The 14,515-nt window shown below is 48.4% G+C and overlaps 1 protein-coding gene across 1 annotated transcript in view; it reads right to left on the minus strand.

Moving 5' to 3' along the window:
• Positions 1 to 9,795: 9,795 nt before the first annotated feature.
• SRRM4 (serine/arginine repetitive matrix 4) overlaps positions 9,796 to 14,515 on the minus strand; it is a 48,277-nt gene continuing 43,557 nt past the window's right edge. Inside the window, exons 12-13 of the mRNA XM_008053631.2 lie at positions 14,181 to 14,321; positions 9,796 to 12,206 (exon numbers count right to left, since the gene is read on the minus strand). Of these exons, the coding sequence (XP_008051822.2) occupies positions 11,849 to 12,206; positions 14,181 to 14,321 (499 nt within the window). The 3' untranslated portion in view covers positions 9,796 to 11,848. The remainder of the gene's footprint in view (positions 12,207 to 14,180; positions 14,322 to 14,515) is intronic.

Here is a 14,515-nt window from a genome sequence, read left to right on the forward strand (position 1 = left end):
TAACTTCACCCTATATGAGTTAGGATTAGCTTCAGCTATGAATAGCAGACAATCAAAATAACTGACTGAACAAGAGATAAATTTAATTATTCCTAATCTTGAAGTCCAGAGACATTCTGTCCATTGCTGGAATGGTGTCCCTACTCCACAAAATCCCCATGACTGGGACTCCTTCTATCTTATTGCTCCTTCTGTATGGGCTACATTGCCAAAACCCATCTCATGAATCAGAGTGTTGAATTCCAGCTATCCTGTCCACATTCCAGCCAGCAAGAAGAAGGACGGAATGAAGAAGAAGGAAAAAGCACATGGCAAATCTTTTGTATAGAAATTTCTGGAGGCTACCATGCAAGAATTCTGCTTATATCTATTGGCCAAAATTAGTCACATGGTCACCCCTAGCGGCAAAGAAGGCTGGGAAATACAGTCTTTATTCTCGATGGCCATAAACCCAGTTATAAATTGGGGGTTTTGTCACTATGGATGAAGGAGGAATGGTTGTTAGGAGGTAACTATAAGTTCTACCACATCCTGAGAGATCAAATTTTGTGGATGCATTCTAAAGATTTCTTTAAGTTGAGTCTCTTTGGAAAACTTGTGGGAAATACGGACTCCTCTGCACCAAAATGCTGATATTTTTGACATGGGGATTTCAAATGATTCACAGACTCTATGAAGCCCAAGCACAGGGCATGTTTTCTTTTCTGTTAAGATACCTTAATCTGGAAATAGAGTTTAAGATGACAGAAACTGAAGGGAAAAGCAGATAGGCGTGTGTATACCTATTCCAAGCGGAAAATTTTACAATAGGACTCTTTGATATGACTGGTGTTGTTTATGTTGGTTTTCAATTTGAGAGTAGATTGTCTAAGGGACCCAATGTTATACTTTCGGAAAACATGTGCCAAGTTTCCATGGCAGAGGGAAAAAAAAGACAAAGAGAAAAACCTCTATGAGTCATCTGGCTATAGGTTAGCTGTAGCCAAACAGTGACTGAGCGACACTATTCTGAGGGAGTAGTCAACGCATACTGTAAAACCACTCTGGGTGGAAATGCGTGCCCCAGTGCCTTTCCACTGATAGATTGATGGCAGATCTCCTGGGGTACAAAATGTGATGAAATGTCAGGGTGGAGATACACATGGGGAGTTTGCCAGGGTGGAGATACACATGGGGAGATTGCCAAGTTCTCAAGAGACTCTAGATTCTTCTGAGTGGAGAAGATACTTACGGAGGGTGGTAGGTGGGAGTGCCTCTCTTGAGGATCTGGTGTTCGAGGTGACGAAAGATGAGAAGAAAGACCTGTTTGACCTTTTGTCAAGGTGACCTGGATCTTACCAGAAACTTGTCATGCACTTACATAGGCAACTGAGCCTTTCCTATCCCCCATCTTTTTTTTTAAATTAAAAGGATGTATTTATTTATTTTTTTAGTTATATATTTTTTTATTTCTGTAGGTTCAGGGAGTACAAATGCAGTTGTGTCACATGGAGAGACCGTGCAGTCCACCTCACTTTTTGAGCGTCAGTGACAACAGCACTAAACTCCAGCAGGCATTTTGCTGAGTATTCTTGCATCACCTCTGCCAATCTTCATGGCAACCTTATGAGACTGACACTTTTATTGTCCCCATTGGAAAGAGGACAGACCTGAGGCTCAGAGAGGTTAAGTCACTGACACACAGACACACAGCTAAGAAGTAGCAGGGTCAGACTCAAGGCCAGGTCTGTCTAACTCCCAAGTACTAGCTGAACTTTCAGCCACTACCCTTTAAAAATGGTGCCATTTTCTCTTTCTTTCTTTCTTTCTTTCTTTCTTTCTTTCTTTCTTTCTTCCTCTCTCTCTCTCTCTCTCTCTCTCTCTTTCTTTCTTTCTTTTGAGTTGAGTCTCACTCTGTCAGCCAGGCTGGAGTGCAGTGGCACACTCACAGCCACTCCAGCATCGACCTGCTGGGCTCGGGCGATCCTTCCACCTCAGCTTTCCAAGTAGCCGGAACTACAGGTGCGTGCTACCATGCCTGGCTAATTTTTGATTTATTGTAGGGACGGGGTCTCGCCAAGTTACCCAGGCTGATCTCGAATCCACAGGCTCAGGCAATCCACTCACCTCGGCCTCCCAAAGTTCTGGGATTACAGGCTGAGCCACCAAGTCCGGCCATGGTGCAATTTTCTAACCCCAGGGTATATACCCCAGTGCTCTGAACAATGCTGAACAAATAGTAGGTGCTCATGCCTGCTCTACAAGCAGGCTGCTTTCTCTGTCTCCTGGGGTAAGAAGACTGTGTGCGTGAGAGATTCTTAAGAGTCCCTGTGTGGGACTTGTCACTGTCTTGCCACAGTCTTCCCAGTCACACTCCCCACACCCCCAACACACACACATATGCTAAAAATTAACCAGCTCAGGAATGAACGAGCTCCAGAAGGGAGTGGAGCTGGCATCTTCAGGCGGATTTAATCAGTGGAGAGCAGGCCACGTGCTACTGGGCATTCAGAGATGAATGCGGCAGGCAATATTCCTGTCCTCCTGGAGACGGCAGTCAACAAGCAAATAAGCTAAATACACATGGGAATAGCACAAGGGAGGAATCCACTGGGGAGGCAGGGATAGAGAGCCTACTTCAAGTAGTTGCCTCTGGTCCTGAGTGTGTCTCTCCCCTCATTTTTGCTAAGTCCCCTCTCTTTGCTTGGCCAACCCCAACTCACTTCCCAGCGTCAGCCTAGAGGTCAGTTTTCCCCATGATATCATCCCTGACCCTCCAAGGCTGTTTTAGGTGCCTCATCGGACTCATCCTCATCCTAGCAGCCAGCTGTGCCACCTATTAGCTGTATGACCCAGGGCAACCTGTCTGTGCCTGAATTTCTGCATCTACAGAGTGGGCATCTCCTTATGATGTTGTGAGGGTGAATATGTAATTTATGTCAATATAGCTGAAGCATTTAGAAGCATACCAGGTCATATTAGGCTCTATATGTGTTGGGTGCTTCTGTTTCTGGTTTTATTATCACCATCATACTAGTAGCACACCATAGGATATCTGATCTGGATGGCATTTATGGTATCATCTAAATCAGTGGTTCTCAACCTTGGCTTCATGTTAGTATGACCTAGGGAGCCTTTTAGAAACAGCAGTGTTGGCCGGGCTCGGTGGCTCAGCCTGGAATCCCAGCACTTCGGGAGGCCAAGGCGAGTGGATTGCCTGAGCCCGCGGGTTCAAGACCTGCCTGGGCAACTTGGCAAGACCTCATCTCTACAATAAATCAAAAATTAGCCGGGCATTGTAGCGCATGCCTATAGTTCCGGCTACTTGGAAGGCTGAGGCGGAAGGATCGCCAGAGCCCAGCAGGGTGAGGCTGCAGTGGCCGGGAGCGTGCCACTGCACTCCAGTCTAGGCAACAGAGTGAGACTCCAACTCAAAAACATAAAGAAGCACCAATGTCTTTCACCCACCCTCAGAGATTCTATTTAAGTGGGGTAGTACTTGAGCATTGATGGTTTGTAAAGTTCACAGGTGATTTTACTGTATAGCCAGAGTTGAAGACCACTGGCCTAATCCAGTTCCTTTTAACAGGTAGAGTGACTAGGTTCTAGAGAGGAGCTTCGTTTGCTGAGGGTTGTGCAGCAAGTCTTGGCCCCTGCCTCTTGGAGTTTTTATTTTCTGATGTTCCTTCCAACCCTCTGCTTATCCTATTGCTTTCAACCCGTGGAAGAGCTGTATGTGTCCTGAGGGCTGCTGAGGCGGGAGTGTTGGATGCCTGCTGTCTCTGTTCCATCCTCAGGCAGCTGCCAACCTAGCCTGAGAGAGACATGTCTCCAGAAGCAAGTCTCTCTCCTCCGCAGCCAGGGCAGGTAGGGCTGGGAGGGACTGAGGCACCCCTTCAGATCAATCACTGGAAAGACAAGCACATGGGTTCCCGTATCTGGAAGCCAGAACAGGAGACAGAAAAGTGATGGCTTCCTCCAGTGTGTGACAGGGACAGCCTCCCACCAACCATGATTTCTGGGGAGGAAAAAAGTCACCAGGAGCCCTTAAGAAGGGTTAGCTCTGAGTTGATGGGGTTCCCACCCTCAAGAGTAAAGAGGTGTAACAGAAATGGAGCCCACAGACCTGGGTTCCAATACTCACTAGCTATGCAGTTTTCCCTCCTTGAGCCTCAACTTTGTACTCCGACAAATGGGGCTAAATGGTGTCATGATAAAAACAAAAGCAGTTAGTGCACGCAAAGGGCCTGGTGCGTGAACATTGATTCATAAAAGGTTATTATTACTTACTACTACTTATTTATGAACTCAGAAGAGGAGGCCGGTTGTTGCTTTACCCAAGCCTATTTGAAAAGAAAGATATCAGTTTGTGAGGGGCTGAGGGACTATGGTGGGTAGTGAAGACTCTAGCCAAAAGAGGTTATCCCAGCTAAGAGATTCCCAAGGGAGATTCTATTGGGTAGGATGCAATGGCAATAATCTGTTTTGCTTGATCTTTCTGTTTTCATTGATCACCAACTCCGTTGTGGACAAGGCTGTGCAGTAAACAAGGGCCTGAAACAATCTCTCAGTAGCCCTGGGGGTGGAGGTGAGGGTGGAATTGAGGCATCTCCTCCTGTCTGGCCTCCATTATGTATACATAATGTATATTTTGTATATTTTGGGTGTGTGTTTGTAAATTTTTAAACCCAAATAGCATTTGCAAAGACAGTAAGCTATGAAAAATTTTAAGATCAGAAGATTTTATCTAAAAGTTCAGGTTCTCTTGAAAAATTGGGAGATTTGGCAACATGGAGCTGAGATTTCTACCTGGTATATATATATTGGGTTTCCCAGTCCCTAACCTTGTCCACTTCCCTCACCTGCCTGCCCCGGTGGCCATTTTCAACATCTGCTCTTGAGGGAAGGAAACACTGTAATTCTACACTAAGGACATTTCCAGAGGCTTCCATAGGGCCTTACAGGGCCTCTGTTGTTCCACATTGAGGACTTGGGGCCATCTACAGGAACCTCAGCACCATCGCTCAGCCTCAGGTCACTGAGGGTTTTCTGTGCATTTTTTTAAAGCCACCATCTCATTTAGCTCCTACAGCGGCCCAGGGAGATAGCTGTTGTGATCTCACTTTACAGATGAGCAAACCAAGCACCAACAGGGTAGACAATGCCTCCCTTCTGGTAATGGCAAGGTCTAGTTTTGAATTTAGGTCCCTGGACTTTAAAAACTATGCCCTGTGTTGCACTTCCTCCCAACCACCATGGTCTCAGAGAAAAACAATTCCGCCAAAGAACACCAGTTACTCACTGTACAAACTGAAGAACAGAGCAGCTGACAACCTGGGGTTTGGAGTCAGCCCTCCTGTATTCTATCAATGACTCTGGATTCTGTGGCCTGTGGGCAAGTTTCCTTCTTTGTTAGGCGATCCTAATGCCTATCTCATAGGGCTGGTTTTGTGTGGTGAAGACTAAGATAGTGTATATGAAACACTTCAGAAAATGTCTTTTAAGGAACTCTATAGATGCTACTAATATGGGGTGTGTGTGTGTGTGTGTGTGTGTGTGTGTGTGTGTGTGTGTGTCCCAAATACAAAAGACTTATAGGTTTGTTTGAAGGAGTAAAGACATAAGTTGTATAAGTGAACACGTGTGGTATCCAGAAGGTGCTGCCTAAATGTTCCCCAGTTCCCTGTCTTTATCCCTCCTCGCTGCTTTGGGGTACCCCATATAGACAAAGGACACAGGGCCATATATGAGAACACCATATCATGGGACCTTTAATTAGAACAGAGACATTTTTCGTACAGGCTGTAAAACAGGAAACCCAAGGAAGGTTACGCTTAGCTATGGAGACCAGATATCAAGCAAGCATGGCCGCTGTGTCACTGGGCAGAGGACAGGACCCCAGGATGCTGGAGGACACAGCAGCTTCTCTTCCTCTGGCGTGGACGCTCTGGGCAGAACTGGCTGATCAGGCTGAGCTGGGCTGGTGGTGGGTCCTTGGGTTTGGAATTTTCCAGATGGGAGTTCCAGCCCCCAAATAGAGAAATGACCTTTGGGTACACCAAGTCCCCTGGACTCTGCTAGGTTCTTGGCCAATTATCACTTGAGGAAATAGCTAAGAATTGGGAGAGTAAAGATACAGCACAGAGAGAAGTTCTTACAGCCTAGGTCCCCAGAGAGTTATCAAGGGAACATGGAACATGAAGTCCAGTAGATATGAGCTCATGGGAGCGTGGGCATGTCAGCTCCCTTTCCCAGGCCTCAGTTTCCTCACCTGAAAAGTGGCAATATGACCTATGACACTGGCATATTTGAATGATTGTACTGAAAAATGGCCTGACAATGAACAGGGGTTGAATCCAGGGCAAGGCAAAGCATCTTGGTCTCTCCCGGGATGACTCTGAGCCAGTGAGTTTGGAAAGATGTTCAAGATAAGTATAGAGGGCTTTAACCCAGGCTACAAGAGTTATCAAGGTGATAGAACCTTGAGGTGTCCCATATCTGACTGTGAGACTCAGCTGCTGTGACCTCACCTTACAAATGAAGTCCAGGCCCTTTCATTTTTTTTTGCCTACTTTGGTTGACACCCTTCAACCTATAGTCATCAGAAGACACAAGGGACAATATATCCAACAGTAAGGTGTCCACAACATTAAAGTGAAACTCCCCTCCCCCCCACCCTGCTGAGAATACATAAGTCAAGTCCCATTTTACAGATGACGAGACTGAGGCCAGAGACCCATTCTATTTCATTTAAACAGATACACAGGCAAGAGAACCACACAGGAATGCCATTCCAGTCTCTTTGGCTCAGCTCATTAGAAGATGAGGCATAGCTTTCCTTGGCCAGAGAAAAGAGTTTAAAAAAATTTTTTTCTCAAAGAGTTGTGACTTTTTAATCCAAGTTGGTTCGTGCGCACAGGCATTTTATTCCTCAATTAATTTCCATCTAAATGAGGTTTTCCCAGAGATAACCAGTGTTTTAGTTCCATTTCAGCTTAATTTGTATGACTGAAACCTCCGTTTCTGTCAATTCCAATTTGCTTGGTGATTCTAGCACTCATTACCTGGGCAATAATGCCCCTTCTGCAGACAGCAGCACCCGGAGCTGGTAGATGGACCAACTTCTAATAGCGATTCAGGGAAAGAGGTGGTCCCTCTCCTTTCCTGATACCGCCCAATAAATAAGAAATAAATTATTAAATAAGCCATGTTCTGATGGGGGGGTGTCCCATCATGGTATTTACAATGCAAAACCACCACCAAAAAAACAAAACAAAAACCCCAAAACAATAGCCACAGACAGAAGGAGGTGATAATGGTGTCAGTATCATGGACTTACTGGTGCAGAAGTGAGAAGAAAGAGATTTCAATAAAGTGTCACTCAGTGACATTGTATCTGGTATAAGTTTCTCAGTTGGACTCAGTTGCCCAATGGGGAAGGAGGCATATTTTGAGAAATCCTGTTTTTCGATTTTATTACAAGACAAAATTTTTTAATTAGCTAAAGGGGAAACCAAAGCAAGACACAGGCACATGAGACTATTCTGAGTATTTGTAGAAAAGAAGAGTGGAAAGGAATAAAGCAGAAGGAAAGATGGGAGTTGGGCTTGAGAAGGAATCTAATATGTTTTCCTTACCTTCGGGTGCAGCTGGATTTTGGGCCTCTTCAAGCAAACTCTTTTGGGAAAGAGAATGGGTCTGAGCAAATGACGTGCTAAGATTCTCTAAGGTCGAGACCCTCTTGTCTTTCTAACCTCTTAATTTTATTCTGCTTCTGAGAGACTGACTTTCCTTCAAAGAAGGGATGAAATAGAGCTAGGAATGTGGTCAAGTCCTAATGAAACTGAATGTTCCAGATGGGGGCTTTGAGTGAGCTTTTCCTAACTAACTGAAGGGGATTCAAATCTTGCTTTTAGTTTTTACTCTCATGATTGAGAACTTCCTAAAAATGTTTGAGGCTTTTTTCCTTTTCCTTTTGAGTCTCGGCAAAGCTCCCTCTGTCTTTGGTGACTCTCTTAACTCTCAGGTCAACATTTTGAATTATAATCTCAAAAACTCCATGTCACAGAGGTAGGAACTTTGGCCCAGAGAAAGAAAGCAATTTGCCCAGTTGCACTCATCCAGGGCACATTCACAGCAGGAAGGTCAAAGGGTTTGGGATGCAGGTTGCTTGACCTTAAGCCACATCCCTCTCTCATTTTGGATGTTGGCTTTTGAGATAAGTCCTCAACATGAGCAGTTTTCAGGAGATCTGCCTTATTTCCTGGAAACAGAAGGTAATGAGGGAGAAGTGGATATAGAAACAGCAATACTGGGGATGGAGGGTTCTGGATAATCAAGGTTATTAGTTCTCCAACAGGATTGTTGGTTTTGGATAGGAATAAAGGAAATGTAAAGGAAACATACCCAGTGAGAGAGAGATCAAGATTTCCCACCAGGAGGCATTTAAGCCCTTCTTGTAAACTTCCCCCAGGATAGGGGTACTCCTTGACTTGGGTTAGGACTGGGTAGTCACATTGTCAGGGGAACAACCAGGGATTTTACAAAAGTCTCACTGACCCCAAAGCTGGACCAGACAAGCTGGTAATTGCAAGGCAGTGGACAGTGACTTTGGAAAGAGCAACAGCTCTCTCCTGCCAGCAGCCAGAAGCCAATGCCAGTTGGTCAGATAGGCAGGATAGATAAAAGGCCTCTGGATCCTGGACTTTCCCAGGATGGGTTTGGAAACGACCTTCTTGTGGGGAGAGGGGAAGGGCATCTGTTCCTTTCTTTGATCTTTTTTTTTTCCTTCCTAACTTCACAAATAGCTTTGTGCTTTCCCCTGATGGAACAGCAAGCGATCACAGAAAAAGGCTTTTTCTGAGTTTGTGGATCTCTCCCAGGATAGCTAACCTCTTCACAAGGCAGTGTGTGTCCACTGCAGATGGAACAGGGCAACCTTCAAACCTCAGAGGATGGGGAGAAATTAGGTAGATGGAGTGGAAGCATGTGTAACTGACTTGAAACCAAGGAGATGTGCTCAGAGAAGTGAGGGCATAGTTCTGCTGTGTACCCTGGAAAGAGAGTGAGATCAAGATTCACATCTTTCCTCAGTCAGGGAAGATGCACCTCGCCAGTTCCAAGTGGGATCCCAGTACTAAACCAGACATCATTTTCATCCACCATGGCCCTCAAAACATGAGACAAAGATTTAGTTAAGTTCTCAACTGAAGCCTCATCAGTCCGCTAAGAAAGAGCCCATCTGTCTGCAGTCTGGTGTCTCCCTAAGGGTCTTTTGCAAGGAATTCTGACTTTTGTGCAGTTTTAGCCTTGCATGCAAGTTTTAGACTTCAACCCCCACATAAGCAGTGACTCCAACTGTGTCAGTTCAGCACCTTGGCTCATGGGACTCTTGGCTATTTGCATCTTTTTGATACCTCAGTGAGGTAGACGGAGGACAGGGTACAAGCCTGACTCGCCTCCACATCAGGCTCAATGATGAGCCTTGGAACTGATGTACTTTCAGGCCAAATCCGGGATGTCCCTGGCTTAGAGGCCTTTGGGAAAAAGGCCAGGAGACCACCTACCTCTGGCCTCTCAAATTCCACCCATAGAGACAGAAGGGGAAAAAAAAGGGGGGGAGATGCATACAAATAATTTAGAAGTCCCCCCGGACCTGTACATACATACACACACACACACACACACACACACACACAAAACCTCTCCGCATAAATAAATAAATAATTAAATACTGCTAACAGTGAAAGAGAGAAATAAAGAGACAGTCATCGCATAAATAAATAAATAAACAAATAAATAAAATAAATAAAAAGATTTGCTAGGAGTCTCAGGCAAAACGGTCCCCTAGAGTTGTCTGAATGAAGGCAGTCCGAATGAAAGGCTCCTCGGCCACTTACAGCTGGCCTGCTGAGGAGGTCTGGTGGCTTCGGGAATTGTCTTCATGAAGGGAGACTGGAGTCCAGTCTGGTTTCCTGGGCAGGGAAGAAGGTTATTTACAGTGGCAGTCCATGACCTCGGGCACCTGAGCCTGTCCCAGGCACCTGCTTTCTGGCCTTCTGTGGTGACAGCATTGACATCTGTTGGCCTTGGTGGGCGGGGCTTAGATCTGACCCAGAGGCCCTTGTGGGAAAGCCAGGTCATCCACTGCTTCCTGGGTCGGCCTCGCTCCTCTCCTCAGGGAGGGAGGACTTTTGGGGTGGTTGCTTGGCGGTCTCTGGCCTCATGGGCTGATATGATGGGAGAGATTGGGTGGGGGAGAGGTCACTGCTTCCCACCAAAACATAATTGTTTTTGTTGGGATGGAAGGGATAAACTATGTTTGGGGTCCCTGCTTCCCCATAACCCAAAGTATCCAAAAGTTGGGCATTGTCCCCTCTCCCACTCTCCCTCCATGCCTTATCGGTGGCTGTTGCCATCACAAACTTGAAACTCACCCACAAGGTTCCGGAAAGCCAGGCAGCTGGTGAGGGGGATGCCCGAGAGTTTATTTTAAGGATCTTATTCCTCACCTCCCTGTTCTCAGCGCCTTCTGTGGATGAAGCAGCTGGTGGTATTTGTGTATTGGAGATCAACTTACCCTCTTTGCCCAGTCCTGGGCAGGAGGAAGGTGGGGTGAGGGCAGAAATGATGACGGGTCTTGCTCAAGCTAACAAGAAATGTCAGAAACCAGCAGGAGCCCACGACATGGAGCATCCCAGGCCCTCTTCCCTGGGCTCTGGATTTGGTTGTTTCCCTCTAAACCTGAGCCTCTGTGTCCCATCCTGGCAAAATTCCTGAGAGGCAAGGGGAGTGGCTTAGGCTGAAGGGTGGGTGGGCAGGTGCCAGGCTGCATGGGTGAAGATCCAGGGTGTGGCAGTCTGGGCAGTGGGGAGGGGGCCAGCAGGCGCCAACCGGAGGGTAAGGCCAGACTGGCTGGCGCTGGGGGCTGGCAGCCGGCCATGACACTGAGGAATGTTCAGCAGATGGTCCCGTGGAACTAAATTGGTGCCAGCCAGTGGGGCTGCAGCAAATTTGGGAAACGGGGCTGGAGACCAAACTGTCTTGATTGTTTCACTGTCTCCTTTCTTGTAGGGTGCAGGATGCCCGTGAACAGCCAAGAGGTGTTTTGTGTAAACGATGTGGTGTGCTCTCTATAGCTGGGACTTACTGGGCTCCCTCTCCTGACCATGCCGAGATGTTGGAGAGAGCAGACTGATCCCTTCCCTTTTGCATCTATCTGCATAACCAGAGAATCCAAATCCTATCTCCTGACACTTCCCACCAACTCAAATGTCCATGTCCCCTACTGATTACATCCCCTCTTCCAGGACCTAAGTGCCTTCCAGCCTTTGCTCTGGCCTGTTTGGGGAGGTTAAGGGCCTGACCCTTCATCTTGGACTGGAACTGTCCTTGGTCTCTTCTCTTGCCTCCTCCCACATGGGAGTCCATCCACGTGCAGCCATGACACTGGACAAAGGGAGGTTGAGGGTGGGTGAGCAGAATTACCTCTGGCCTCCTGCTATTTGTGCACCCTGTGAGCAGTGGGCGAGAAGAGCTGTTTCTACATTTTCCTGGCCAGGTCCCAATTTTTTACCACTGCTCCTTGCAAAACCTTAAGGGTTTTCTGTGCCACAAGAGGATGGTTATCTCCATAGGCCGAGGCCTGAGTTGAGCCCTAGGATGGTGCTGGTAGAGACTCCTAGAAGCTTGACACAGAGAGTGAAGTCTCAGTACCCTCTTTTCCTCCTCCCCAGGAGAGCAGGAAGGACAGGGTCCAGGAGCCCTCAGTATCCGTTATCAAGGAGAAGGCATGGGGGGACAGGTGGTGGGGGAAGCTTGCAGAGCCAAGGGACCCCTATGGGCAGCTGGCTCAAGGGACGGCCCTGGCTTAGCGCCTTGTGCTAGCGTAGCTGTCTGCTGAGCTGTAGCTTCGGCTCCGGCTCCGACTCCGGCTCCGGCTCCGGGTCCGGTTCCGGCTCCGGCTCCGGCTCCGGCTGCCCAGGCTGGGGCTGCGGGAGCTGGAGCTGCTGCTAGTGCGGGTCCTGCTCCGGCTCCGGCTTCGGCTTCGGCTTCGGCTCCGGCTCCGGCCCCGGCCCCGGCTCCGGCTCCGGCTCCGGCTCCGGCTGCGGGAGTAGCTGCGGCTGGCCGAGCGGCTGCTGCTGCTGCTGTACCAGGAGGAGGCGCTGCTGAGGCTGCCGGATGAGGAGGGGCTGGGCCGGTAGTAGGGGATGGGGCGTTTCCGGGCACTGCAGAGACCAGAGGGAGCATGCATGAAGGCCAACTCCTCCCAGCTCCTCCCAGGGAGCTCCTGTCTTGTCCCAAGGGAAAGCAGTTTCCTTCCATTTCCCAGTCCCTTAGGAAAAAATCCTCCCTTTCCAAACTTCTCTTGCAGTCCTGAGAACATCAAAGTCAAAGTCTCAGCTTAGTGCCATTAGATCTTGAAAAGTGATTATCTCTATATTTTTTTAAAAAACAAAGCAAGACTGAGGCTCAGAGCCTCCAGCTAGCATAAGAATCTACATGTAAACTTTAATCATACTTTTGTTTTGCTGTTTTTACTTTGACTAGAACTATTTATGGCGAAAGAGGCTGATTTTCCATCTACTGCACTGTATCAAGTTTCCTTTTGAAATAAATATATGGACCTTTAAAAAAGGGCAGATCTCGGCTGGGCTCGGTGGCTCAGCTTGTAATCCCAGCACTTTGGGATGCCGAGATGAGTGGATTGCCTGAGTTCGCGAGTTCGAGACCAGCCTGTGCAACTTGGCAAGACCTCGTCTCTATGATAAAATTAAAAAATAGCTGGGCGTGGTAGCACGCGTCTGTAGTTCCAGCTGAGACAGAAGGATCACTCGAGCCCAGAAGGTCGTTGCTGGAGTGGGCATGAGCGTGGGTGCCACTGCACTCCAGCCTGGGCAAAGGAGTGAGACTCCAACCCCCCCCCCCCCCCCCCCCCCCGCAGATCTATTTTAAGAAAAATAAGTAAACAATAGTACAGTTAATAAGCAGACAAGGCAGAAATGGTAAAGATGTTGGTGGATAACTGAAGTTTGGGAAACACTGAATGGGATGGGTTAATCAAGATGAATTATTTGAGGTTAAGGAAACCAACCAGGTAGCTTTTTAGAAATGCCGCTCTCTTTATCTCTGCCATCCTTCAGATTGATCTCTAGGACACCTTGGGTCAAGGCAGTGGGTGTAGAAATTCCTTAAAGCTGAGGCAGGGTTGGTTCTGTGGGGCATTTGAGAAGGGAACCCCAAGGCCCCAGGCTCACTACCTGGGACATTCGTTTTTTCTTCTCCTGGTCGTCTCCTTTGTAGGTCTCTGGACTGAGTAGCTGATGTTTGGAGGGCCAGAAGAAAGAGCCCAACCCAATCTTAGGGTAGCATTTAACCATTCTCCCAGCTTTCAAGGCCTGAGAAATGTGTTTCTACTCAAATCTCTGCTAAAGCTGCTCTCTTCTAAGACCCTACCTGCCCCAGGAAACTTACCCACTGTTCTGATCATTCCGTCAGCAACAGTGGCTCACCGTGTGTTCTGCATTTAAGTCTACAGAGCCCATTCACATCTTTCTGTCCTTTTTATTGCATCCTCAAATTCCTGGGAGCTATTTCCTCCATTATTTCATGGGTGAGAAAACTGAGGCTCAGGGAGGTAAGAGGCTTCCCCAGGTCACCTGGAAAGTGGTACAGCCAGGATTCCACTCCACGTCCAGTGCTCTCCCCGTTATCCACATAGCTCCTTCTAGGTCCCTTTGGCACCTAAGTAATCCTGTTTTCCCAATCCACACTTGGTTCAAGGTATCACTGCATATAGGTCAATTTAAGCTTGACATTGGACTGTGTGCTCTGAGGGTGAAGGTCTGTCTCCACTGTCGGGGATCCATCATCACCTGTCCCATTGCTTTCGACCCCATTCTCGTCCCCAGTCCCGCCTCTCAGACCTCAGTTTCATTTCCTGGCTCTGGCCACCACTCCCATTCCTCAGGTTGGCCCCACCCCAACCTCGCCCACTGCCTCACCCCTTTCTTGCAGGCCCCCGCGGCTTCGAGCAGAAATAAAATCCCAATGGTTTGGGTGGTAGGGGGTCTCTGAACTCCCACAGTCCTGAAATCCCAGCTCCCAGGAAGCCCCCCCGGGGGGGGCGCCTGAAGTCCGAACGAATAGCGATGGGAGTGGGAACGATGGTGAAGATGAGTTTCCTGGTCCCCTGGCCTCACCTTGTAATCCTCCGGGCCTCTAGGTGGCTCGGGGAGTCTCTCCGGCGCTTCCTCATGGGCGAGTAGGACCGACGTCTCCGACGCGCTCGCTCGCGCTCCCGCTGCTGCGAGTCCTTCTCGCTGTACTTGGGGTCCCGCTCCCTGGAGGGGCGCGGGGGGATTGTTACTCGGACCGGGCTTGTTTTCTGCGTGAGCGTGTGGCACAGAGATACTCACTTCCTCTCCTGACCGCCCCCCAGGGCTGGGGCTGGGTCCGCCCGGTGCGCAAGGGAGACTGGAAGGAGGACGACAGGGTTGTGGGAAGAGCCTGCGCGGGTGAGTGCCGTGGGGTGGGG

The sequence above is a fragment of the Carlito syrichta genome, unplaced genomic scaffold (assembly GCF_000164805.1).
Source record: "Carlito syrichta isolate Samal-C Ts95f unplaced genomic scaffold, Tarsius_syrichta-2.0.1 Scaffold288336, whole genome shotgun sequence".
Lineage (NCBI taxonomy): Eukaryota > Metazoa > Chordata > Mammalia > Primates > Tarsiidae > Carlito > Carlito syrichta.